The sequence below is a fragment of the Acaromyces ingoldii genome (genome assembly GCF_003144295.1).
Source record: "Acaromyces ingoldii strain MCA 4198 unplaced genomic scaffold FA10scaffold_2, whole genome shotgun sequence".
Classification (NCBI taxonomy): Eukaryota; Fungi; Basidiomycota; class Exobasidiomycetes; order Exobasidiales; family Cryptobasidiaceae; genus Acaromyces; species Acaromyces ingoldii.
The window spans coordinates 3,442,701-3,464,670 of NW_020290248.1; the positions used below are offsets into that span (position 1 = coordinate 3,442,701).

Consider the following 21,970-nt stretch of genomic DNA (forward strand, 5'->3'; position numbering starts at 1 on the left):
CCGGGCAGCCCAAGCAGAGAACGGGATCTGCGGGGAATTAAATCCAGCTGCGCCATCCAGCGTTCCTGTCGGAGCTTCATCTCATGTGTGCACGGACTCGCAAGTCTGCTGGTGAACCAGAAATCTTACGATTTTCATCACTGGTGACCGTACTGGCTCGTCAACGTGTCCCCGTAGTGTCCCGTAAGAGCAAAGTATCACACCGGCTCCGACAATTTTTTTCTCAGGAACAGGGCCACAGTATTCCTGCTCGATCTTTTTCAAAAGTCATTGCATTGATTCTAGACCGTCTAAACGACATCGTCACTTGACCGCCACTCGAATGTAAGGAGCCTCGACATCCTGACGAGGATCAAGGTTCAGAGTCAGTCGACAAGTAAAAGAGATAAGCAGAGCTGCCACGAGCAAGACTTACATCTCCGCTCTCGATCGAGTCAAAGAGGCCCTCGAGGATGACGTGGTTGACGTGCTTCAGCATCCGAGAGAGAATCAGCTGATTGTTGTCACAAGCGAACAGCATCGCATCGCACAACTCACGGTAGCAATTGGCTTCTTGGTGATGGACTCAATGAGTTCAGTGATCCTCATTTTCAGCCGTTCTTCCCTCTTCTTAGCAGCCAGTCCAAAGCCAGAATACAGCATGGAAACGCCAGACGAAAGCATCGTGACCTCGAGGCCGTGCTCCTTGGAAAAGTAGTCGATCAGAGCTTGCAACGTTGGGTTTCCAGGCACGTCAAATCTGCAGAGTAGAGGAGGTGAGCCAAGAAAAAGCGGTGTGTTGTATGGGGCAATCTACGCACCGTGACCACAGGGTCCAGACAACTTCACCGTTGGGGCTCTGGTACTTTGTCTTGGCCGCTGCAATAGGCTCAGAAAAGGCCATAAACGGAAGGGCGAGGTTCAAAAACGAGTTTTTGTACTGCTCAATGTCGTCCTTTGCGTCGATGATCTTGTACAGCTCCAGGCAGACAAGACCGGTGGCCATGGCCGTCGTCGTGGCGATGGCCGGAATGATCTTGCCCGCGATGCCCTTGGTCTTGTGGCGATCCGCAGGCTGGATGCCATAGTTGATTGCCCTCAAGTTCGAGGCCGCAGTAATGTAGTCAATGTGAAAGTTGGAGTCATCGTCCTTCTCAAAGTCCAGAGGGCTAAGACGCAGGCCAGCAAAGCTGGAAGCTGGCGGCAGGCTCGAAGCAAGATCCGTAACGTCGGAACCATCGCCTGAATCATTGTTGGCCGCGGGCGGCGGTTCATTCTCGTTGACCTGGATCTTGACGTTGCTCTTCGGAACGAATTCGGGCACGATGACGTTGGCGAGAGTCTTCTCGAACGTCGAGGCATCCGCATGACCTTTGAGGCCGTAATTCTCAGCATGCAAGTTCGCCGCGGCAATCACATAGCCAAGATGATTCGGCTGGAGAGGGTAGAGGTAAGGTCAAAGAAAGGAAGTGGCACCAAAGGATAGGTTCACTCACGTCTTTGGGGTCGAACGTGAGAGCCTTGGGAGCCCGCTTGGGGCCTGACCAGAAAGGTTGACCGCTCGAAGTGACGGCATCTTCGGGGAGGGAGAAAAGAAGCTGGCGAATGTTGTTGTTGTAATTTTCCTCAAATTTAAGCCGAGCCCAGGCGATACAGGCGTCAAAGCTGATTGGCCGCTGGTCGACAAGGTACTCCTTGATCTGCTCAAGCTGCTCCTTGTGGCCACCGCCACCCTTGATGGTCGCCTCAATGTAGTCCGGCTGCGTGAGGTACTGATTGACGTTTTCGAGCGGCTTGACAAAGTACTCGTCAAACTGCTCGCGGCCCCACTGGATCGTGTGCTCAATCTGATTTGGGAAATTCTTGAGTGTGCACACTGGAATCGACTTTTCTGGCGGATCTTGCGACGAAGAGTAGGACTCTGTCAGGTGAGGAATGACGACCTGCGTGTTGGCCTTTGTGCCCAGCGTTCCTGACTCAAGCAGAGGCTTTTGGTAGTAGACACAGCGCCTGTCCATGTACTGCCTTGCTTGAACATTGTCGAGGGCATTCGTGACGCCGGTGAGGGACTCGAAGAAGTCGTCGCCGTACACGTCCTCCGTCTCAGGGCCAACACGGTTTTGGTGACTCTTGATCTTTGATTTGAGGTCCGGGTTCATCTCTGCGACGGCGGCAGCGGCCGTGTCGGCCTTGAAGTGGCCTACGTCCTTGGTTCTGAAAAGGAATTGTCGGTTGAGGTTTGACTTTTCGATTGTGTCCATGTCTGTGACGTGGATGGCGCCTTCGGGCCCACTAGCCAGACCCATCATGCTCCAATTCTTGAGCATTTCACATCCAATGGCGCCAGACCCAACGAGGAACTGTCGAGCATTTGTAATCCTTTCCTGGAACGCTTTGCCGAAGACAGCAATCTGGCCATCGTACCGGCTTCCGGTCGGAGCAAAGTCTTCCTCGGGTACGTCTGCAATCTTGGTCGGTAATGACTCGAGCGAATCGACGTAAAGATGCTGCACCAGAGGATGAAATTTGCCACTGCAAGCTTTGAGTGCCTCTTGCGCGACAAAACCACCAATGAATGCGACCATGGGCGAAAGATCGCCTGTGGCCTGGTAGGCTAGTTCCTTGACAACCTTTTCAGCGAGCTCGCCATCACTACCACCAGATTGTTTGAAGATCTCCCTTGTCAAGTCGAGAACCGCATTTGCATCATCGTTGTTCCGCGGCTTGGGAAGTCGCCCGTTCTTTTCCCAAAAGGCGGACAGACCTTGCCAGGCGGCGTGCAGCGTGGGAGGTCGGTCAAGTTTGGCAAAATCGCTCTCGAGAAGCGTGGGCGCTTTGATGCTTTCAGCCAAGGACTTGAACTCGATCGTCTTGGGCATTTTGACCTGTGTGAAAATTCCTCCTCTCTTGTAGGGCGAAAGACCGGTTGTGTCGCCAACAGAAAACGTATAGGGACCCTTGACCATGACCTTCTTTGGCTCGCAGCCGTTGAGCTCTTCCATTCCCTGCACTTCGGAAAACGTTACATAGTCTCCGTCCTCCAGTCCATGCCTCGTCTCGTCGAGAGTCGTCACGATGCCTTCCTTGTCCTGGTCGACAGAAACAATCATGCCCGTCAGAGGCTGCTCGCCGGTCGGATCGTTGCACAGAAACTTTGGCCCAAAGTCTGTAAAGACACTGCCAAACAGACCCCGAACATCGGCAGTGATGAAATGTGTACCCGAGCCGTGCGTAAAGGCGTTGATCTCGAGTTGCTTGGACAAGGGGAGGTTTGTGGCGACGACAACTTGAAACCTGCTCAACACATCCCTCGACAGCTCTTGCTCTTCTAGAACTCGGACAGGAACGTATGTGTTGAGTTCGGCGAGCCTTGGAGCCGTTGCTTGGGCTCTAGAAAGTTTGGGCCCGACATCCTCAGGGCGCAGAAAGAACTGTGTGCCAAGGTCGCCGACCTCGACAGGTGCAGGATCGTAGATGGTGACTGACTTGACACCAGCGAGGCAGATATTCTTTGCTGTATTCAGGGAGGACGAAGATAGATTAATACCAGCACCCCAAATCCTTCGAAAAAGTCGCAATCAACGTACCAATCTCGACGCCCAAGCCTCGCATCCCTACGACGAGGACATTGCTGACAGCCATGCGCTTCATAGCATCATGCCCAAGAACATAGAGCTGCCGGCTGTAAAGGCCTTCGTCAATATGGTCTTGATCAACCTTCATGTCGCTCGTCGTTGTCTGCATCTTGTGCGCAGCTCTTTTTCTCTGTCGTCGTCGTCGTCGACGTCGTCACCGCGGTGGTAATCGCTAAATCCGTCCATGTGGCGACTGACGTGCGCACGGTCGTTCGGTCGAGAGCAAGCCACGTGATTGTGCTGATGACAACTAATCGTCACTGACAAAGTTATGAAAATGTCAGGTTCTGTCAGACCAATTTTCTTCAGGACACTCAACTCAGACCAATTTCCGAGAAAAGGGATCCCAACTGAATCGTGAGGATTCTTTCCGATCTGATCTCCTAGCAACCGGCATCCAGCAGGTGAAGGTCTCGCCGTCATAACCATGCGAAGCTGCTCACCAAGCATGCAGGACATTGACACTACGGCCGTAGGTGGGTCGAGCCTGTCCGACCTTACTTTCTTGCGCTATATTAGATCCATCTAACTCATCAACGTCGCAAACGCATCAAGCAAAGCGCTCGCTACAATGCCGCCGCGATGTTGCTAGAGCTAGCTTTGAATTTTTACCTCCTGGTCGCTTGGACAAATAATGATACAATATTTCGTACCGCCGGCTAGACTGAGTTGATTAATCATGTCATGTGTCATCTATCAGTGCTGAATATATATTATTCCCTAGAACAGATAGCGGACCCGTGCAGATGTACTGTACGCTACGTCTGGAGCCTCCAGCCAAGTAGTGCTAAGTGCCGAAAGGTGCGCTAGCTTTGAATTACTCTCTTTCCGCTTCGAGGAAATCACTTGAATTTATTGAATGACAAATTCCTGAACATATGTTTCGGCTGAGTTCGGGCTTTGCCCGAAGAGATGACCCGACATTTAGATAGGCTCAATCGTTCACGGGAAGCATCTCCCGCATCATTTGATGAATGCGAATGACACCTGTCGTTACGACATCGGCATTGTGAGGTGCGTCACGGAACAAGAATAGCAGCAGAACAGGAGTAGCGAAAGCAGAGATAATTGTTATGAGAAGAGTATACGACACACTACAGCGGGCTAGTGTGATGGTGGTGTCGTGAAGCTAGCTGGGAGACCGATGACTGAAACTGCCGGAATTCGCATCTCCGATACACTCTCTTTCCCGTGTCCGATCGTGGGTAGTCCTGTCCGCGGATTGCGCATGAAATCATCGCAAGCAAAGCGGTCTCGACATCCAGCTTTTATCCGACTAAAATCGGGCAGCCACGGCAAGACATGAGCGGTCTGCTCCCACGGCGAAGCACAATCGTATTTGTGTCAACCAGCCGTCATGCCAAAAAAGCACTAAAAAGCTACGTTACATACGTCGGACGTTTTACTTGCTTGCCAGCTGACGTGTGATAACGACGATGGCATGATGTCGGCTCTAAAATTGGCTACGCTGCTATGCTGCACTAGCCCCTACTCCGTTGCTAATATAGTTTAATTGTAGAAGAGGGTGGAGCAGCTGGTCTTCCGATGTCGCGCGCATGTCATCGGGGTTTGCACGACGGCGAATCGACAATCTCCACGTACCACAAGAATAATACGGCGGCTAGAGCGACTTGGCAAGCGGCCAGCTATTCTTTTGCCCGCGACGCGCTTCGGCCCTTCAAGACCGCTCCACATTAATAGCAGTACGACAAAGGTGGCGGATGTTTCCTTTTCTCTCTCGATTAATTTTCTTGATCAGAAGACGGACAGAGCCAAGCCGAGCGGTCTAGCTGGTATCATGTCCAGAAAAATGAAATAGACTATTATTGAGAACGTATTGGTTGCGACCCCAAGTAATAGATTCCCCCCGTCGCCGCTCTCTCCGCCACTCTTGCTGCGTAAATTTAATTCGTGTCTTACCGCACCGTGTGGCCTGGCCTTCTGATTCGCCAATTCCTGCCATGTCATGCGGTTATCGAATATATTCAGGATGAATACGGCTACTCCGACGACGACATATCTGTACGTTTCGTACAGGCCTCGCTGCTTTTTCGGCAGCCCCTGCGCTCAATAGCAGGGGCTGTCCAGATGAGGAAGTTGTACCTTGCGGTCGTGTCCGCGGTCCTTGCTCGCGCTGCAGCTCCAATTTGCAATTATACAAGAATTAAAATTGTTGTCTTCCATCTTCCCGCTCAGATCTGTTGCCCTAAGACGGTCCGGCTCCACTTCCGATGGGATGATATGTACGTGTACGCTTCTTGTCGCACCCTGCCTGCATTTCCTTTTCATGAATTCCGGTTAAGGTCCTTTTCCCGTCTGTCAAAAAACAATCGAGGCAAAGGCCCTCCCCAACGAATCCGTGAACGCAAAGCGCCAAGCAAGTACACGGGGCCCTTGAATCCCGTCTGAGCTTTCGTGTCTTGGCCTTGAAGCATTCTTATCGCCTTTCTCCTTTGTTTCGCTCTTGCTTCTTTCGGCACGTCAGGAACAAAGGAGGAAAAACCGTACGCGACCTTGAGCCGAACAACGATTCGTCTGTGCGCGCTGAGACGATCCAATAATTCAATTCAACGCTCGTATTTAGGTCAGAGATCGAAGGAAAGACAAGCGACTGTCAAGTTCCTCCGCGGCGACGTATCAAGTGCAATATTGTGACGGAGGCTTCGGAGCGCGGCGCGAGCAGCGAAGCGATCTAAGTCCGGGGGTCCACTAAGTAGTCACAAGTCGGTGCAGTCGGTGGGTCTCTTGGCATCCCATCTCGCTTAGTTGATGCGCTCGCCGTCGGCACAGGAAAATTAAAGCAAAGTTGCTGACCCTCTCCAGCTGTCTCTCTTTCGCGCGCACACACTCTCTTCCTCTCCTCCTCTCCCTCGCCCTCTCCCTCATCCTCTCCTCTCCTCTCCTCATATTTCCTATCTCTCCTGCTTCTGGCTTTCGCTCTCTCCTCCGAACGTCAGGGCTTTTACCCTTCTCTTGTCTGTCAGTCATAACGCGAACGCTACGCAAACCCCGCCCGGCGTTTTGTTCCGCGAAGGGAAACTGTCAAGTAGCTCCTTCCCTCCTTCCAATTCCTCCCTTTGTCTATTTCGGCTCCCCTCGCCACCTTGGTCCACTTTTTCCTTTCCTATCCATCACAACCACAACTGTGAACAAAGCTTTTCCCGCCACCTCACATATCCCCACCAATCCTCGCTCGCCTCGACTCGCCACATCGGCGAGCCGCACGGGCGCTTGGACATATCTTACCCAGCTGGAGAGAGCCGAGGATAGCACAGAGGACCTCAACCCAATGAGGCAGCCAAACACTGACGTTTTGTCTCTAGTGAGTAAATTTTTAAAGAAATTCGGCGATCGTCGGCCAAAGCTGGGCGGAGGCCAACGAGGTAAAGAAGGAGGGGACTCGCGGCTGACTTGAATCGAGTGATTCCTCGCTCGTTCTCGCTACAGCATCCTCACACATCGTTTCTTCGCGGTAGTCAGCACCTCTTGGATTCTGCCGCTGAGCCACCGTTCTTTGCACAATCGGCTTTTGTCGCCAAGCCGAGAAGCATGACCACTGCCACGGTCCAGGGAGCCGCTGCTGGTGCTGGTGGAGTTCGTCAGGGCTGGCCAGAAAAAGAAGTGTCTTCCTCGTCCTCTGGACCAACTTCGATCGGCTGCGGTCAGCAATCAACAACTGCCGTGTCTGCAAGAGCCGTCGCCGCTGCCGCCACCGCCGCTGCCACTTCGCCTTCGTCTTCCTCGTCGTCGGCACCCTACCCGCGTTTTCCAGCGTCCCCTCTTTCTTCGTCGTCAAAAATGTATAAAAGAGCAGAAGAGGAGGAGCGGGTGCAACAGCAGCAGGCACAGCAGCGGCAACATTGGTCTCCAAAGCCGGGTCCCGTAGACAAGGAGGAAGAAGACGAGCTCGAGTCTCCTCGTCGCACCTCTGACTCACCGAAGAACATTCACGCCAATTCGGCCATTGCCAGCGGCGGCGTTGGCGGCCTTGGTGGCGGCGACAGTCGAAGCACCGAACGCCTACCCAGCATCGCCCACTTGGACGAGCAGATCAACACGCCCTGGTGGCCCCCAAAAAGGGCTGGCTTCGAGGAGGGCGTTACCAGGCGCTATTCGGCCCATCCTCTCCTCGATGTGCCCCATTCGCGCCAGCCGGGCTCCTCGTCGCCTCGAACATCAACATTTGGCCGTTCGCTTGCTGGCAGTACCAGCAGCAACATGCACAGATCTCCTAGGTCGGCCGCCGACGATGGCGTGCCCACACCGACGCTTCCGTCGCCCAGATCGCTCGTTGACGACGATGACTTCTATCACCAGCGTCCTCACCACCACCTCCAACATCATCACCATCTCCAACAGCACCCTCCCAGCCTCCTCGGCCGACGGTCACGATTCGAATTCGAAGAAGTGCCCTCGTTTCGTCCAGGTCCCTTTCATCTCTCTTCCTCCTCGTCCTCTTCGTCCTCTTCGCCCTCGTCCTTTTTCTTCGACTCTTCTGCTCGTAAGAGATCATCGCCGCAACCGCCATCGTTGCCGGCCGTCTCTGGCCTGGTCCGTCCATCGTCTTCCATGCACTTCCACCCCACTCTCCACCGCGACGAGGAGGAGGAGCGTAGACACTCGAGTCGCCAGTTGAGCCCAGCTCCACCGCAGCGGCGGCGCAAGGTGTCTGACTCGGAGATGTACCCGCCCTCACGTACCTCGGACTCGTCCCTCTACTCCCATGACGGCCATCAGGGTCGCAGCTCCAATTCGTCGTCGTTCTCCAACGCTTCGACGGCGACGCCGGCTTCGCGCTTTGAGCCTCGCGACGAGTCGAGCTTCTATCCGAGGCCAGCGCCATCGTACAGCTCCGATCCACGCTCTTACGCTACCATGGCCACCGGTGAGGGCTACCGAGATCGAGCCTCGTTGCCCTTCACCTCTCGCTCCTATTCCGCAGCGTTCTATCCTTCTGCGCCTGCAGGCACGGCTGCAGCGGCTGCTGCAGCCGCCGCTGCTACCGGCGCGCCGAACGAAGGAACGACTGGCGACGCGGACATGGGACATGCACCCGTCCGTTCGGCCTCGTACGGTGGAGGGGGACATGGTCTTCGCGGAGACGAAGTTTACGACTACGACTCACGGCGCAGCAGCCTCGTTGGCGAAGCGCCGACCTCGTCGCGCCACCACCCCTACCATAGTTCTGGTCCTCGCTCGAGCGCAGCACCTCCGCCGTCGGCCTCGACTGCCTCTCGGGACGAGGCAGCGACGACACCGGTAGCTGCCAATACTCCCTCCGGTGCCGCACCTGGCTCTCCCGTCGCCATCCCTCGAAGGCGAGGCAAGCTTCCCAAGCCGGTGACGGATCTGCTCAAGAGCTGGCTGCTGGAGCACGCGAGCCACCCTTACCCGACGGAAGACGAAAAACGGCGGCTTTGCTCCATGACGGGCCTGAGCATCAGTCAGGTCTCCAATTGGTTCATCAACGCCCGGAGGAGGATTCTCGTGCCCCAGGGCTCGGGCACCTTTGCCATGGGCGCCGCGGCGGGCACCTCGGGCAGTAACGCGTCGGGCGACCAAGAGAGGATGATGTTGAGACCATCTGTCAGCCCGCCTCCCCATCATCACCACAACCACCACCACCACCATCTGCACCACCGGCAGCAGCACCATGACGACGAGTCGCCGTGATTAATCATGTCTCTTTCCTCCATCTAATTCACGTTCTGGATCCCTTTCTTCTCTCGATCTTCTCAGTTCCTTCTCTCGATCTCTCCTGTAGCATCTTTCACCGACAATGCGCCGAGACCTACTCACAACACACGCACACATGCATACACGCACACTCTCACACTCACACACTCACATACACAAACAACACTTGCGCGCTCGTTCAAGCCTTTTGCCACTTTTCTCCTCTCACCCATCATCTCAAGGCTTCTGTTATTTGTTACCACCACCACCGGGCACACATGTGATCTCTCTTCTCTCTCCTTAGTCAATCCTATTAATGATTCCTTGGATTTGCCTCCTTGATACTTTGCCACAGCTCTTTCCTTGAGCTAAGTGAGTGCATCTGATCTAGTCGAATCGAGTAGGTGTGGCCTATCTGCGCGCAACTACTTTTGAACGTGGGCCGCGTACTTTGCCTAGGTAAAGAACGAAGGAGAACGGTCCACTCAGTGTTCTCCGCATGTAATAAAGGCTGTTGCTCAAGCTCACCATCTGGACGCCGACGAGCTTGTACTCGCATTTTTCGTAGAAGGCTGCCGTGGACAGGCACGTATCTTTGCATCAGCCACTGCTTGAAAGAAGAGAGAGGAGGGAGAGGAGAGGACACCCACGCTTGTTGTCCTCGCTGCAGTCGAGAATAACCTTGTAGGTGCCCAATGCCTCGCTGAGTCCGGTGAGGGCGCGAATAAGTTTCTTCCCTAGCCCCTTTCCCTGCGTCTTGGGGTCCACGGCAATGTCCTCAATGTGTCCGCATGCGCCGAGCCCACGAATGAACTTGTACTCGATAAAGAGGGAGCCCACGGCGACGATCTCGTCCGTTGCGGCGTCGAGAATTGCCAGCGTGTAGTACGCGGCAGGCTTCGACTGCTGCATCAGCTGAAATTGACGCAGCCAGGCATCTCGACCCGGGTCTGGGACCTTGGTCAGGGCCTCGAGCACGCGCAGATGGCCACGGTCATAGTCGGTCGACGAGAGCGGCCTCAGCTGAAGTAGTGTGTTTTTCCACCGTTGCAGTCTGACTGATTGTGCTTCTGACAAAAGTTGCAGACTTACTCACATGAAGACCGTCGCCGACGTTTTTGACCTCATCTGGGATGAGCTTTGCGTCGAACAGCAGCTCGAGCTCCGAGTCTGGTGTCAGCTTCGACATGGTGGTGTTTTTCGATGGGCCTAGGAAGCCGCTCTCTCGCTCAGACGCACGGGCCCCAGGGCATCGGTCCACACGTGGAAACTTTAAATTCATCACCACCTTCTTCGCTCCACGACGACCACGACGAAGACGCCCGCCGCTCCTGCTGCTGCTGCTACCCAACATGAAGTTGAGCGACGAAGCATACACGACTGCGATTCTGCATGCAGCCAAGCACCCGGCATCGAGCGTGACGGGCCTCCTCGTGGGCGGTTCGACGCAGTCGGTCGAGCGTGTCGTACCCCTTGTTCACAACTGGACGGATCTCGCGCCCATGACTGAGGTAGCCTCCTCCCTGGTCAGTCCACAGACATATACACGGGTACTAGCCTTCATGTAGCATCACTACTAACACCGCTGGATCAGGTCGAGGCATCGCTTAGTTCCACAGAAAAGATTGTGGGCGTCTACCACGCGCCGGCGTCCGCGATCGAGACGAGCGCGGCGCCATCCGCCGTCAAGCTGGCACAGGTCGTTGCAAGGAAGCTGAGCACCGACGCTGTGCTTCTCCAGGTGAGCGACTCTTCTTTTCCTGCCCTATGCGCATGCTTACCGCTGACAATGAATGCAGGTCAACAATGCGCTGCTGGCTTCGACGACAGCCCATGCGCTCCAACCGTTCAGCGTCTCGGCATCCGGACAGGTCAGGAGCGTGCCAGTCGCCGACGTCGCGCTCGCCGATGGACAAGCGAGCATCGAGCGAGTCAAGTCGGAGGTGGCAAAGGGGACGTGGGAGCACATCGTGGACTTTGATGGTGGGTTGCGTGTCTCTCTACATTGGCGGCCTGTGCCCTCCTGACGCGAGTCATCTCAGATCATCTGCAGGACACGAGCTTGAATTGGCTGCAGCAACGGCCAAGAGCCGCTGTGGCGTAATGTCTGTTATTATAGAATACAGAGTGGCTACTATATCGATGAGCGAGACCAGACGGGGGCTCTACTTGAGTGTCGGCCAGAGCTTTGCGGCCATTTGCTGAAAGGAGGCGCTAGACTCGGTTTCCCGCTTGAGCACAATGGGCTGGCCCGCATCCCCGCCGGCGCTGATTGAGGCTTCGAGGGGTAACCTGGCCAGGATCGGCGCATTGGCTGACTTGGCAAATGTATCAAAGGCCTCGGGCGGGCCGAAGAGCGGGTAGTGTTTGCCCGTGTCGGGCGCAGTGAAGTGGGCCATGTTGAGGACCAGGCCGGAGATCTGCGCGCCTCTTTTTGCATCAGCCGTGGCTGCGCCTTTCCTTTCTCCTTGTCTTCCGCTTGTTATCTGATGAACGATATCAACTCACCGGTACATTGACCTTGTCGAACATGGCCACGCCCTTTCTCGCGTCCGCCAGGGCCACCTCTTGGGGCGTGCTGACAACGACGGCGCCGTCGACCTTTACGAGCTGGGTCAAGCTGAGAGCGACATCGCCCGTACCCGGAGGCATGTCGATGACGAGGCAATCGAGTCCGTCTCCGGCTGTTTCTTGGCCTGCACTTCGAGCATGGCCGTCCACGCCACGCCAGTCGACATCGAAGAGGAGCTGCTGGACGGCCTTCATGACCATGAGACCTCGCCAGACGACGGGCGAGGCTCCCTCGCTCGCGTCTGGCAGGAGGAAGCCCATCGACATGCACGGCACGCCGTGGTTGGTCAAGGGTAGCAGTGCACCCGCTGAAGTGGAGAGTCACCCGTTTCAGCACCTCTGTACATGCATTTCGAGACGTCCAACTCACTCTCGCTCAGCTCCGGTTCGCCCACGCCCTGGAGACCCATCAGGATCGGCACGCTGGGCCCAAAGATGTCGAGGTCCAGCAGGCCGACGCGCGGTGCTCGCGTCGTGTTCGAGCCCGAGATTCCTTCGACGGGGACTTGCTGCATGGACAAGGCGAGGGCCAGGTTGGCTGTCACGTCCGACGACAATGACCAGTGAGCGCTTACGACCAGCAAAGTATCGAAGAGGGAAGAATCAAAACAGGACTCTCACCAGCAACAGTGCTCTTTCCCACGCCGCCCTTTGCGCTCGACACGGCCAGGACCCTCTTGACGTGCGGAATCGGCCGGGGTTGAGGAGGGCCCGAGGAGCGACGGGCCATGCTCGGCGCCGCTCGCTGGTTGTTGCGCGGCAGACCTAGGGGATTCTCGTGGCCCAGACATATGGCCGTGGTGGAGATGCCACGACACGGGCCGGTTGGCCACCGTGTCGGCAGCAGTGTCAGAGCCCGCAACATGGTCCAAGATAGGTCATGCAAGCGCAACGAAGGAGGGTCTGCAAGAGAAGAAGTGGAGAGCGAAGGCCAAGGAGAGAGAGAAAAAAAATTAAACTTGACGTCTGAGCGCGCGCGCGCGCTGCTCCTGTTCACCAACACCGTCGGACAGAGGAGAGGAGGCAGCCCAGGATGCCGATCCATCTCTTTGCATCGGCGCTGTCCGGCGTCGTCACCCTCGACAACCTGGCCGTCTACGTGGCGGGTATCGTGGCTCTCATCGCCATCAAGCAGTGGGCGATGGGCGTCGATCTGCTCGCGCGCCTTGAGATTGCTTCGGAGGCAAGCTCACGCCAGGACGATCTTCGCGCCAAGATACAGCCAAGAGACATGCACGGCAGTGTCGTCCTTGTGGTGGTGGGTCCCTTCTTCTTCTGATTTGAAAAAAGACAATGGTGGAACGAGCGCTGACGCAGGTCTACGCGCACAGGGCGGTTTCACTCCCCAGGGCCTCGTCGTCTGCACCCAGCTCTCAGCCCTGGGTGCTCAGCTGATCCTCTTGACGCCCACGCTGCAGTCATCGCGCGTTCTCCAGCTCGTCCACCTGCTCCGAGAGGGCACGTCGAATGCGTTGATCTACGCCGAGGAGTGCGACATCACGGACCTCGACAGCGTCACTCGCTTTGCCGAACAGTGGAACAAGGGCGAAGGCTCCGGCGGGCAGGCTGGCGGCGTAGGTGCAGGGCCTGCAAGCTTTGCCGGAACGACTGCCGGCGGTGCTCCTTCTTCGTCTTCTCCGGGCGCTGACGACGGCGCACCTTCTGGCGGTCCCACGCCGAGGAGGGTCGAGGCCATCGTCTTTCTACCGGTCGACGAGGCGTACATGCCGACGAGGTACAGGATTGGCCAGTCAGACGCTCCGCGGAAGGTCTCTTCTTCAGCCTCAGCGAAGCGTGGCAAGGGCAAAGAACAAACTCTGGAGGTGAACCACGCCGAAATCCTCGGTCGTTTCCATCTCGTCAACTCCATCCTCCCCTCCCTGCTCCTCCTCCCTCCGCACCGAGATGTCCGCATCGTCTCGCTCATGTCGCCCTGGTACGCCGCTGCCGTAGACCCAGCACGGCAGCCGGACAGGCTCGATCTCGACTGGAGCGAGGAATCTTCACGCGCCCTCTTTCCCCGCTATTCGCCCTGGCGCATCGACGGGACTGCCTCGCTGCTCTGGTTCTCCCTCAGCAGAGAGCTCCAGAGAAGGATCCAGCTCCTCACCGAGGCTGATCCGCGACCCAGGACAAAGTTGCCAGGGATCGAGGTGGAAGACGTGGCGGAGAAGACGACGAGCTCCCCAGCAACGACGAAGAGGGCCAACGTGAACGTCGTCAATGTATGCGCTGGCTTTGAGCGGAGCAGAGATGTGCTCGAGTACCTGTTGCCGCCTCGTCGATCTTTGCCGACAGAAGCTGAGGAAGAAGAGGCAGCAGTGGTACCCAAGTCGGGGAAGAAGGGGCAAGTTGCCAAGAAGACGATCCTACCAGCGCCGCCGAGACCGAAGGGTAGAAATCCGCTCGTGTTGGTGCTCGACACCATACGCTACTTCCTCTTTGTGCTCCTCTTCCCGCTCGCTTGGTTCCTCTGCAAGTCCCCAAAGAGGGTTGCAGAGACTATAACTTGGGCCGTCGTTGCACCCCTATCCTCGGCCTCTCCTACGCAAGCCTCTCCTAGCAATCTCTCGGTCTTTCCCGGCGAATTGCACAGGGAAGGCAAGGTCATCCGACCACCCCTGCCTCGAAGCTTCTTGCCGGGTGAACCGGCTTTGCAGCTATGGTCGAACGAGGAGAAACGGGTGCAGGGCATTGTAGACAGATAGTATATCTCTTGCTCGATATATGGACAATTGGCCGGTCTGCATGTTGCGGGTGAAAAATGAAGCTTTGCTATTGGTGTGGTACAGTACAAATGGTAGTATGATGAAGAGACAGCGACTGAAATCACGGCTGCTGGTAGTTCCTGCTGATATCGATGCCTTCGATGTGGGTGTTTTGTATCCTGACCTTTCTCCCCCTCCCACTGCCCCTCGAGCTTCCCCGTCCTCTGCCCCTACCCCGTGCAGCCATCGCAGACGCATTGGCAGCTGCTTGCTGGCTTGCCGACTGGGCTGCCTGGGCTGCACTCAAACCCTTTTCGGCCAGGTACTTGTACATGTCGACAGGCTCAGGCACGGGCAGCGAGTGCCACAGCTCGCGAAACTCTGTCGGACTGGCGTCAGCCTCAGGCCTAGAACGGCGGTACCTGGCACACTCACCCTCGTCGACAGACTCGATGCGCCTGCCCCCATTTGCTTCGAGAAATTCGCTCGAGCTTGCCTCGTTCCAAAAAACGAGCTTGATCGAATTCTCTTTTGCTGGGTTTGTGAGGAGCAGCAGCTTCTTTTGCTCTTCCCTGCTCACTTCCTCGTCCTCGTCCCTGTCCTCCTCTCCGCGCCGTCCATCCTCATCGCTGACCCTCCTCGTCTCGGGAGCAGGTCTCTTCGAGTTGGCCTCGACCACCTCTCGCACTTGCGGATAGCTCTCGCGGAGCTCGCTCAGCCGGAAGCCAGCGACAAGTGGCGGCACGCTGTCTTTGAACCTGCCCTCGATGAGCTTGAGCACATCGGCGGGTGTCCTGACGTTGTAGTCTGGCCGCCAGGCCCACGTCTTGTTTCTGTCGTTGTAGATGACCCGGTCGTGCGCTTTGAGGATGTCCTGCAACTCTGGATCCGAGAGAATCGCCTCGAGGCTGTGACGAATGGCAAAGTCGTCGAGCGAGACGGGGCTCCTCTCCGACTGCGCACGACAGGCATCATTGCTCAATGGTCAGCTTTTCTTCTAACAGAACAGAGAGCACAAGAGTGAAATCTAAGAAAGGCACGCACTCGCAGAGCACTGAGGAAGCTGTCTATCTTGGTCGCTCGGTATCTGCCTGCGCCCGTGTTGGCGGGCTGGCTGTGGATCGTCGCCATGGCCGGCCGACTTGGTGGTGTGTGAGACGAACGAGCTTGAGCGCCTGCCTGGCCGCGGCGCGTCTTACTTTTTATTTTCCTTATTTGATACATTGGGCTCCCTCAACCCTGGCCTTCAGGGCAGGACCAGTCACTTGCTCCCACTGCTTTCTGCTCATCGTGAAATAGACGAGTGCGTCTTCTTGGCCCCACGAGTCCCTGTCGATCACTTGCTGTTCCGTGAGATCGTGATCTGGGATCGGCTGAAGCAGCAGAACATGCTCAATCCAGCCCAGCATCTTTGTATTGCGCCTCGAGGTGGCGAAGCCGACCTCGTCATGGTTCACCTCTTGTCCGAAGCCAAATTGGAGCACCGAGAGCATCGTCTCGGACACGATGCCGCTCGCCTTCGATTGCGGGTCGAGCATGATGCCGGCCTCGGCCTTTGTCTTTGTCATGCGGGTGAAGCCAACGGTGCCGACCCACTCGTTGGTGGCCTGGTCAAAGATGTCAAAGCCGAGCCGGGTCGTATCTGTCCGGTGCGAGGCCACCATCGCTCGAGTCTCGTCGAGCGTCAGGCTGCTCGAAAAGACGGGAATGTAGCGGAGCGTGTCGGGGTGCGTAAGGAGCCGGTGGAAAGACGCAACCGTGCGCTCGTCGTTCTCGAGACGAGGGTAGACGAGCCGGAACCGTCTCGTCACAAGCGTCTTGCTACCGTGTGCTGGGGTGGCCGTCATTGTTGTGTGATTTCTTTTGCCCAGAGAGGAGGTCTCTGAGTTGTTTGTATTGTCCTATGGCCGAGCCAAGATTGGGTGACTCCTCATGCGCATTTGAACTTTCCCTCCTCTGATCCAACAACACGCGTCTGTCTCACTGACTGATTGACAGGATAGCTGACCGGCTGACTGGCTGGCGCAGATGGATAAGGGCCCTGCTCAGAAGATAGCGTCTGCTGAAGCTGGCGTCGTCGATGTGCGAAGCGGGGCGGGGGGACAGAGAGTCAAGGGGGCCCTCGTGGTCGGTGGAAGAGCTGGATTAAGCCAGCGATTCTCGTGGCTACCGCCTCCAGGGCCCAATTCTCTTCCTCTCGTTGTCCTTGTCTCGAAGGCTGAAGAGAAGAGCGAGATTGCAGAGACGCTTAGCAGGTGGAATATCGAGGTGGTCGTCAGCAACGACGATGCCACTTTCTGGCGTGATGCCCAGTCTTTGCACTTGATCCTCGGACAAGGGGAGGAGGACACTACGAGGCTCCTCTTTGCACCGTCACCGATTTTAGACAGAGCCATGTCATTGTGGGAGAAGGAGGCAGCAGAGCGCTGGAGCTCTGGGCAGGCAACCCTGCTCGACCTCGGCTGTGGTGCTGGAAGAGACATGGCGTGGGCCGCGCGGAGGTCGACATATTCTCAAGTCGTAAGTACCCAAGACACCTGTCTCATTCCTTATTCGAGCTGACAGGATGTGAAAAGCGATGGCTAGTAACGGGAGTCGACAACCTCGAAGCAACGATCAGGAGAGTCAGGCTGCTGGCCAGCGACCTCCGTCTGGACCAGCCGCACTCGTCTCGGATCGAGTCCATTGTCTGGGGACAGACTACGGCAGAGGGAAGCGTGGACGTCTTCCAAGGCACCCTCCCTCACAAGACGTGGGACATCATTCTCATTGTTCGCTTCCTGCCCCGCAGTCTTCTCCGCAGGCTCAACGAGTGGACACACGATGGATCTCTCCTTGCCCTCAGTCATTTCGTCCACGGTGCGGGCTGCGAGTACGACTCGCCGCCAATCCCAGCCAGATTGCAGCCAGGCGAGATCGAAGAGCTCATCGACAAATATTTGAGCTCCGCGCAATGGAGCATCATCAGCGATCAGATTGACCACACCGAAGATGGACGACCGCTCCGGAGCGTCATCGCGCGAAGAAAGGCCCGCTAGCCATGGAAGCGCATTTCTTTTGCTTCTTCTCCCTTGCAGCTAGCAGCAGCCTACTCTTCTGTAAAACATACACTACTATACTACTTACTACCTCCACCCGCGAGGCGGGCGGACACACTAAAAGTCATTTAGAGCTCCTTTTCGGGCACAGCTCGCTCGCACCCCTCCCCTCTCGCGCGCCGCTCCGTCGCAGAGGCGTGTCCCGCCCCGCGACTGCGTCTGGCTGGTCCAGTTTCTCTTCCTCCTTCTTGCACCGACACCATCATCAACACCGCCTGTGACGATGAAGCTCAATCTCCTCGCCCTCGTCTCCTTGGCCTCGTCGGTCGCAGCCCTGTGGCCCCATCCCACGTCCTTCACCCGGGGCAAGCAAGGCCGCGTCGTCGCCAGGTCCTTCAGCGTGGATGTTCAGCCGCAGAAGTATGCCCAGGATGAGGCCCTCGTCGCAGCGTCTCAGCGCCTCCTCGCGCGCATCAACGATCTCCCCACCGAAGCCTTTGTTCTGGACCGCGGCGCCAGTCGTGCCGAAGCCCTTCAAGGTAGCCGGCCGCTTCAGCGCCTGTCCATTGTCATCGGGACCGCAACCGAGACACGTACTGAGCTTGCTGGTAGCAGAAGCAGCGACATCCACTATGACCCACGTGTGTCGCCCTTTGCATTCCAAGGCGGTCAGGCCTTTTCCCTTAGCCACGAAGCCCCCCATCGCCGCGCTCTTCGAGGCACGAGTACACATGGCAATCTGATGCAGCAGGCCATTGCGCCCCTCGAGGACCACGATGAGCGCTACACGCTCGAGATCACCGAACAGGGCGAGACCGCTACCGTGCATGCGTACACGGCGCTCGGTGCGCTGCGGGCCATGTCTACATTCACCCAGCTGGTCTACCGCCTGCCCGGCAGCGGCAAGGTCAATTACGTCTGGCACACGCCCCTGCGCATCGAAGACAAGCCAGCCTTTCCGTACCGCGGCATCATGCTCGACACGGCACGCCACTTCATCCCTGTTGGACACCTCAAGTCGCAGATCGATGCCATGGAGCTTCTCAAGCTCAACCAGCTCCATTGGCACATGACCGATGCTCAGTCTTGGCCCTTGGAGCTCCAGGGCAACGGCCTTGACATTCTCGCCGCAAAGGGTTCTTACGGTCCTGGAATGACATACAGTAAAGCTCAAATCAAGGACATTGTTCGGTACGCCGCCGAGCGCGGCGTCAACGTCATCCTCGAGATCGACATGCCTGGCCACATGAACGCTGGTGTCAAAGACATGCCGGGTGGACTGATCACTTGCGAGAGCAAACTACCGTGGGAAGACTGGGCGGCGGAACCACCAAGCGGGCACCTCGACATTCGCAAGAAAGAGGCTGCGGCCTTTGTGCAGGCCGTTTTTGACGATGCACTCTCCGCATTCCCGGGTCCATACGTGTCGACGGGCAACGACGAGATCCAAGCACAGTGCTTTGGCCTGCAAAAGGGAGACAAGGCTGGCACAGACAAGCTGCTCGCACCCTTTGTCCACACTACGCATGCATTCCTCTCGCAAAAGCACAAGAAGGTGCCCATGGTGTGGGAAGAAGCCGTGCTCGACTACCCCGAGACTGGCCAAGGCCTGGTCGAGGGCACCCTCGTGGAAGCATGGACGAGCAGCGAAAACGTGCACAAGCTCCTCGAGAACAAGAACATCAGGCTGGTGCATGCGCCCGTCGACTTTTTCTATCTCGATTGTGCGTCTCCTGCTGTAAGCTTCAACCGTTGATATGAGTGGAACTGACAAGAAGCTTTATCCACCAGGTGGTATGGGTGCTTGGAGCGCGGTCACACCAGCGGCCACCAGCTGGTGCGCATACGTCGACTGGCAAAAGCAATACTCTTTCGACCCTCTGAACGGCACACAGGGCATCCCAGGTTCTGAGGCCCGCATCATGGGCGGCGAGTCTGCCCTCTGGGCAGAGCAGGTTGATGAGACCAATCTCGAGAGTCTCTTGTGGCCGCGTGCAGCCGCTGGAGCTGAAGGTGAGTCTCTGTCTCTGACTGCGGACTTAGAGTAGTTTGCGAACTTATAAATAATCTCTTGCTTCCCAGTGTTCTGGACAGGCGCCGAGAAAGAAATCAACGGCGTTAGAGGACCCAGAAACATCAAGGAGGCCACCGCTCGCATCAACGAGATCCGGGCCAGGCTCGTCGCCATGGGCATTCGCGCTGCGCCCATCCAGCCTGACTGGTGTGTGTTCCGGGCCGGCATGTGCTTCGACGAGCCCTCGGACGACTAGCCGCCCCCTTCATCCCCCCAGAACACTCTTCTCATCAAAGCGATAGAGAACGCTTCTTCTAATTATGAAATAATACTACCAGCTCTCTCTTGTGTGTCGTGGCGATGTGTGTGTTTCTCCGTCTTGACAGGACTGCACTTTATGTTTCCAAATGCTCATTTCTCTAGCATTTTCTATCGATGCCATGCCGGGCCTCTTCCTGCCTATACTCAAACATGACCTGCACACCAACAAAGAGTGTGGCGCAAGCGGCCACCATGAAAGCCAGCCCGTCCCAGCCACCCAGCAGCTGGTTCCACATGTAGACGATGCCGTCGGTGCCAATCGCGAAACCGACGAGGTTGGCCGTCATCATGAGGAGGATGTTGAAGACGCCGCCGAGGGCGCACAGGTGCCGCAGCCACCACGGGTTGCGAGCGGCAGCGCTCTGCTGTTCTTTTTGGTAGCCGGCGACGAGGCGACGCGCGAGAATCTCGGGCAGGATAAAGAGCGAGACGAGCCAGCCCCACTGGAGGAGCGTGAGGCTGACGTCGTGCCAAAGGGCGACAAAGCTAAAGACGAGAAAGGTGGCCGCAATGGCGTTCTTGGCCCCGCCAATGGGAATGTAGATGTACCGGATGAGCCAGAGGTTGTAGCTCCGATGCCATGACCGCCAGAAGCCAAGCGTGGAGTAGTTGTTGGCCATGCACCGCACCATGTTCTCCGGAGGCTCGACGCCATCGGCCAGGGCCCAAAGCCGGAAGAAGCGCCAGGGAATGAGGAGCTTGAGCCAGACGACGATGAGGTTCCAGAAGCCAATCATGCTCAGCTGCATGGGTGTCGCGCCTTGCCATGCCTTGGCGTCCTTGATGGCGTTGACATAGAGGAAATGCAGAACAAACTCCATTGCCAGCACAGAGGTGGCCAGTCGGAACGCATAGGACAAAACATGTCGAGACGGGATAGACGGCGGTCGATGAAGCTGTCTGATAAAGTCGTTGAACGTCATGATGGGTCCAGCGATGAAAAGAGGCGGGTATAGGGTGTAGAGGAGGAAATTGAGCAACGAATAGTCGTGCTTTGGCAACGGAACCGACGCTCTCTTCCTCGGGTCGGTCATGATGCTATCTTCGTCGTCCTCGTTCCTCGCTCTCGTTTGTTGTGACCGCAAAAGAGCTTGATGGGTGTCCAAGGAAAAAGAGAGAAGGCGAAGCATGGTGATGTTGAAATTGATCTGCCATCGAGGCAGCAGGCCCTGGTATTCGTCTAGCCAGTCTAACGCCGGGTGCATGCGTCCATACGGCAACCCGTTGTTCCAGTGGATAGTAAAGAGGCACGTCAAGTTCCACAACCAGAGGGCAAGCGGCGCCACGTAAGCACGGCCTCCCAGCGTCTTGGCGAGCGAGTAGTTGACTGCGCATACGAACAGCAGCTTGATCGAGTTTGTACCATGTAGTGCCAAGATAAAGGCCGTAGTGAAAAGGGAGAGAAAGACGAGTCGATTCGGTCTGCCATTGCCCTGCGCTATCCCTGGTCCCGACGCTGATCCCACGCGTTGATAAGTGTGTCTGTTGAGTCGCTCAGACAGCTTTGATAGCAGCACGAAGCCGATCATGAGGGCGACGAGGAGCGGAAAGTAGTCTCGGAAAGACTTGTACTGAAAGTCGGAGTCATCCTGCAAGTCTCTCAGATCAGTTGCTGGATTCGAGAACAAGGACGGACAAGCATGCACTCACCCTTCGCCGACCAAAGAGCCATCCAGGGGCAAGATGCGACGCGAACCTAGGGTAGTTTGGGTTCGACGTTGAGCTGAGCTGGGCAGGCACGTAGATCATGTATGGCACGATGGTGAGGAAGACGAGGTAGTAGAACTTGAACTCGAGGGTGCCCCATCGCGACGGCTCGGCCCACGAGAGCGGCTTGGGCTTCTGTCTCGCGCTCTCATCCTCGGCGTAGGGGACCTGCGTCTGGACAGTCAGGCTAGCCACTCCCCTCTTGCCAAAGAGGCCATTGGCCGCGCCATTCGCCCGTGTCGAAAGGACGCTGGTCATGGTCGGAGGGTATGTGCCCATCGAGGAGTTCGTCGCCTGCTGCTGCTGCTGCTGCTGCTGCTG

The 21,970-nt window shown here is 56.8% G+C and overlaps 12 protein-coding genes across 12 annotated transcripts; 5 read left to right on the forward strand and 7 right to left on the reverse strand.

Moving 5' to 3' along the window:
* Positions 1 to 606: 606 nt before the first annotated feature.
* On the reverse strand, positions 607 to 4,078 carry FA10DRAFT_266231 (ubiquitin-activating enzyme E1). The gene is made up of 4 exons (XM_025521412.1): positions 3,934 to 4,078; positions 3,567 to 3,874; positions 1,476 to 3,493; positions 607 to 1,414 (listed from the first exon to the last, which is right to left on the reverse strand). The coding sequence occupies exons 2-4, from the start codon at positions 3,721 to 3,723 to the stop codon at positions 734 to 736; spliced, it is 2,856 nt and encodes a 951-aa protein (XP_025379672.1). The 5' UTR covers positions 3,724 to 3,874; positions 3,934 to 4,078; the 3' UTR covers positions 607 to 733.
* A 381-nt stretch (positions 4,079 to 4,459) lies between these two features.
* Positions 4,460 to 5,299, reverse strand: FA10DRAFT_266232 (hypothetical protein). The gene is made up of 2 exons (XM_025521413.1): positions 5,007 to 5,299; positions 4,460 to 4,925 (listed from the first exon to the last, which is right to left on the reverse strand). The coding sequence occupies exons 1-2, from the start codon at positions 5,055 to 5,057 to the stop codon at positions 4,719 to 4,721; spliced, it is 258 nt and encodes an 85-aa protein (XP_025379673.1). The 5' UTR covers positions 5,058 to 5,299; the 3' UTR covers positions 4,460 to 4,718.
* Positions 5,300 to 6,590: 1,291 nt separating this feature from the next.
* FA10DRAFT_93443 (hypothetical protein) lies at positions 6,591 to 9,589 on the forward strand. Its single transcript, XM_025525793.1, has 2 exons — positions 6,591 to 6,936; positions 7,036 to 9,589. Coding segments are annotated over exons 1-2 (2,253 nt in total). The 5' UTR covers positions 6,591 to 6,935; the 3' UTR covers positions 9,288 to 9,589.
* FA10DRAFT_266235 (glucosamine 6-phosphate N-acetyltransferase) lies at positions 9,548 to 10,486 on the reverse strand. The gene is made up of 4 exons (XM_025521414.1): positions 10,387 to 10,486; positions 9,941 to 10,313; positions 9,819 to 9,862; positions 9,548 to 9,745 (listed from the first exon to the last, which is right to left on the reverse strand). Exons 1-4 carry the CDS (start codon positions 10,477 to 10,479, stop codon positions 9,716 to 9,718), a joined length of 540 nt encoding a protein of 179 aa, XP_025379675.1. The 5' UTR covers positions 10,480 to 10,486; the 3' UTR covers positions 9,548 to 9,715.
* A 100-nt stretch (positions 10,487 to 10,586) lies between these two features.
* Positions 10,587 to 11,451, forward strand: FA10DRAFT_266236 (hypothetical protein). The gene is made up of 4 exons (XM_025521415.1): positions 10,587 to 10,816; positions 10,885 to 11,031; positions 11,090 to 11,273; positions 11,333 to 11,451. Exons 1-4 carry the CDS (start codon positions 10,643 to 10,645, stop codon positions 11,392 to 11,394), a joined length of 567 nt encoding a protein of 188 aa, XP_025379676.1. The 5' UTR covers positions 10,587 to 10,642; the 3' UTR covers positions 11,395 to 11,451.
* A 4-nt stretch (positions 11,452 to 11,455) lies between these two features.
* FA10DRAFT_279007 (P-loop containing nucleoside triphosphate hydrolase protein) lies at positions 11,456 to 12,591 on the reverse strand (the record flags this gene model as incomplete). The annotated part of the gene is made up of 4 exons (XM_025523510.1): positions 11,456 to 11,776; positions 11,811 to 12,169; positions 12,232 to 12,399; positions 12,483 to 12,591. The coding sequence occupies 4 exons, from the start codon at positions 12,589 to 12,591 to the stop codon at positions 11,456 to 11,458; spliced, it is 957 nt and encodes a 318-aa protein (XP_025379677.1).
* On the forward strand, positions 12,505 to 14,606 carry FA10DRAFT_266237 (hypothetical protein). The gene is made up of 2 exons (XM_025521416.1): positions 12,505 to 13,119; positions 13,193 to 14,606. Exons 1-2 carry the CDS (start codon positions 12,895 to 12,897, stop codon positions 14,567 to 14,569), a joined length of 1,602 nt encoding a protein of 533 aa, XP_025379678.1. The 5' UTR covers positions 12,505 to 12,894; the 3' UTR covers positions 14,570 to 14,606.
* An 84-nt stretch (positions 14,607 to 14,690) lies between these two features.
* FA10DRAFT_285347 (hypothetical protein) lies at positions 14,691 to 15,700 on the reverse strand (the record flags this gene model as incomplete). The annotated part of the gene is made up of 3 exons (XM_025523983.1): positions 14,691 to 14,950; positions 15,005 to 15,524; positions 15,614 to 15,700. 3 exons carry the CDS (start codon positions 15,698 to 15,700, stop codon positions 14,691 to 14,693), a joined length of 867 nt encoding a protein of 288 aa, XP_025379679.1.
* An 80-nt stretch (positions 15,701 to 15,780) lies between these two features.
* FA10DRAFT_285348 (hypothetical protein) lies at positions 15,781 to 16,416 on the reverse strand (the record flags this gene model as incomplete). The annotated part of the gene is made up of 1 exon (XM_025523984.1): positions 15,781 to 16,416. The coding sequence occupies one exon, from the start codon at positions 16,414 to 16,416 to the stop codon at positions 15,781 to 15,783; it is 636 nt and encodes a 211-aa protein (XP_025379680.1).
* Positions 16,417 to 16,507: 91 nt separating this feature from the next.
* On the forward strand, positions 16,508 to 17,749 carry FA10DRAFT_93369 (hypothetical protein). The gene is made up of 2 exons (XM_025525792.1): positions 16,508 to 17,089; positions 17,146 to 17,749. Exons 1-2 carry the CDS (start codon positions 16,598 to 16,600, stop codon positions 17,605 to 17,607), a joined length of 954 nt encoding a protein of 317 aa, XP_025379681.1. The 5' UTR covers positions 16,508 to 16,597; the 3' UTR covers positions 17,608 to 17,749.
* Positions 17,525 to 19,959, forward strand: FA10DRAFT_93602 (hypothetical protein). Its single transcript, XM_025525794.1, has 3 exons — positions 17,525 to 19,331; positions 19,399 to 19,620; positions 19,690 to 19,959. The coding sequence occupies exons 1-3, from the start codon at positions 17,891 to 17,893 to the stop codon at positions 19,875 to 19,877; spliced, it is 1,851 nt and encodes a 616-aa protein (XP_025379682.1). The 5' UTR covers positions 17,525 to 17,890; the 3' UTR covers positions 19,878 to 19,959.
* An 81-nt stretch (positions 19,960 to 20,040) lies between these two features.
* FA10DRAFT_271630 (putative GUP1-Multimembrane-spanning protein essential for proton symport of glycerol) lies at positions 20,041 to 21,907 on the reverse strand (the record flags this gene model as incomplete). The annotated part of the gene is made up of 2 exons (XM_025523108.1): positions 20,041 to 21,531; positions 21,593 to 21,907. The coding sequence occupies 2 exons, from the start codon at positions 21,905 to 21,907 to the stop codon at positions 20,041 to 20,043; spliced, it is 1,806 nt and encodes a 601-aa protein (XP_025379683.1).
* Positions 21,908 to 21,970: the final 63 nt, after the last annotated feature.

Bases quoted from the DNA above. Each gene is read 5' to 3' on its own strand.
- FA10DRAFT_266236 (XM_025521415.1), top strand. From the start codon at position 10,643: ATGAAGTTGAGCGACGAAGCATACACGACTGCGATTCTGCATGCAGCC. The intron at 10,817-10,884 runs GTCAGTCCACAG...CCGCTGGATCAG, and splicing joins CTGAGGTAGCCTCCTCCCTG to GTCGAGGCATCGCTTAGTTC. The intron at 11,274-11,332 runs GTGGGTTGCGTG...GAGTCATCTCAG, and splicing joins GCACATCGTGGACTTTGATG to ATCATCTGCAGGACACGAGC.
- FA10DRAFT_93602 (XM_025525794.1), top strand. From the start codon at position 17,891: ATGAAGCTCAATCTCCTCGCCCTCGTCTCCTTGGCCTCGTCGGTCGCA. The intron at 19,332-19,398 runs GTGCGTCTCCTG...TTTATCCACCAG, and splicing joins CGACTTTTTCTATCTCGATT to GTGGTATGGGTGCTTGGAGC. The intron at 19,621-19,689 runs GTGAGTCTCTGT...CTTGCTTCCCAG, and splicing joins TGCAGCCGCTGGAGCTGAAG to TGTTCTGGACAGGCGCCGAG.
- FA10DRAFT_266231 (XM_025521412.1), bottom strand. From the start codon at position 3,723: ATGCAGACAACGACGAGCGACATGAAGGTTGATCAAGACCATATTGAC. The intron at 3,494-3,566 runs GTACGTTGATTG...CCCTGAATACAG, and splicing joins AGGCTTGGGCGTCGAGATTG to CAAAGAATATCTGCCTCGCT. The intron at 1,415-1,475 runs GTGAGTGAACCT...TACCCTCTCCAG, and splicing joins TCACGTTCGACCCCAAAGAC to CCGAATCATCTTGGCTATGT.
- FA10DRAFT_266232 (XM_025521413.1), bottom strand. From the start codon at position 5,057: ATGCCATCGTCGTTATCACACGTCAGCTGGCAAGCAAGTAAAACGTCC. The intron at 4,926-5,006 runs GTATGTAACGTA...CCGTGGGAGCAG, and splicing joins AAGCAAGTAAAACGTCCGAC to ACCGCTCATGTCTTGCCGTG.
- FA10DRAFT_93369 (XM_025525792.1), top strand. From the start codon at position 16,598: ATGGATAAGGGCCCTGCTCAGAAGATAGCGTCTGCTGAAGCTGGCGTC. The intron at 17,090-17,145 runs GTAAGTACCCAA...GGATGTGAAAAG, and splicing joins GGTCGACATATTCTCAAGTC to CGATGGCTAGTAACGGGAGT.
- FA10DRAFT_266237 (XM_025521416.1), top strand. From the start codon at position 12,895: ATGCCGATCCATCTCTTTGCATCGGCGCTGTCCGGCGTCGTCACCCTC. The intron at 13,120-13,192 runs GTGGGTCCCTTC...CTACGCGCACAG, and splicing joins GCAGTGTCGTCCTTGTGGTG to GGCGGTTTCACTCCCCAGGG.
- FA10DRAFT_266235 (XM_025521414.1), bottom strand. From the start codon at position 10,479: ATGTCGAAGCTGACACCAGACTCGGAGCTCGAGCTGCTGTTCGACGCA. The intron at 9,863-9,940 runs GTGGGTGTCCTC...TGTCCACGGCAG, and splicing joins CTGCAGCGAGGACAACAAGC to CCTTCTACGAAAAATGCGAG. The intron at 9,746-9,818 runs GTGAGCTTGAGC...TTCTTTACCTAG, and splicing joins AGCTCGTCGGCGTCCAGATG to GCAAAGTACGCGGCCCACGT.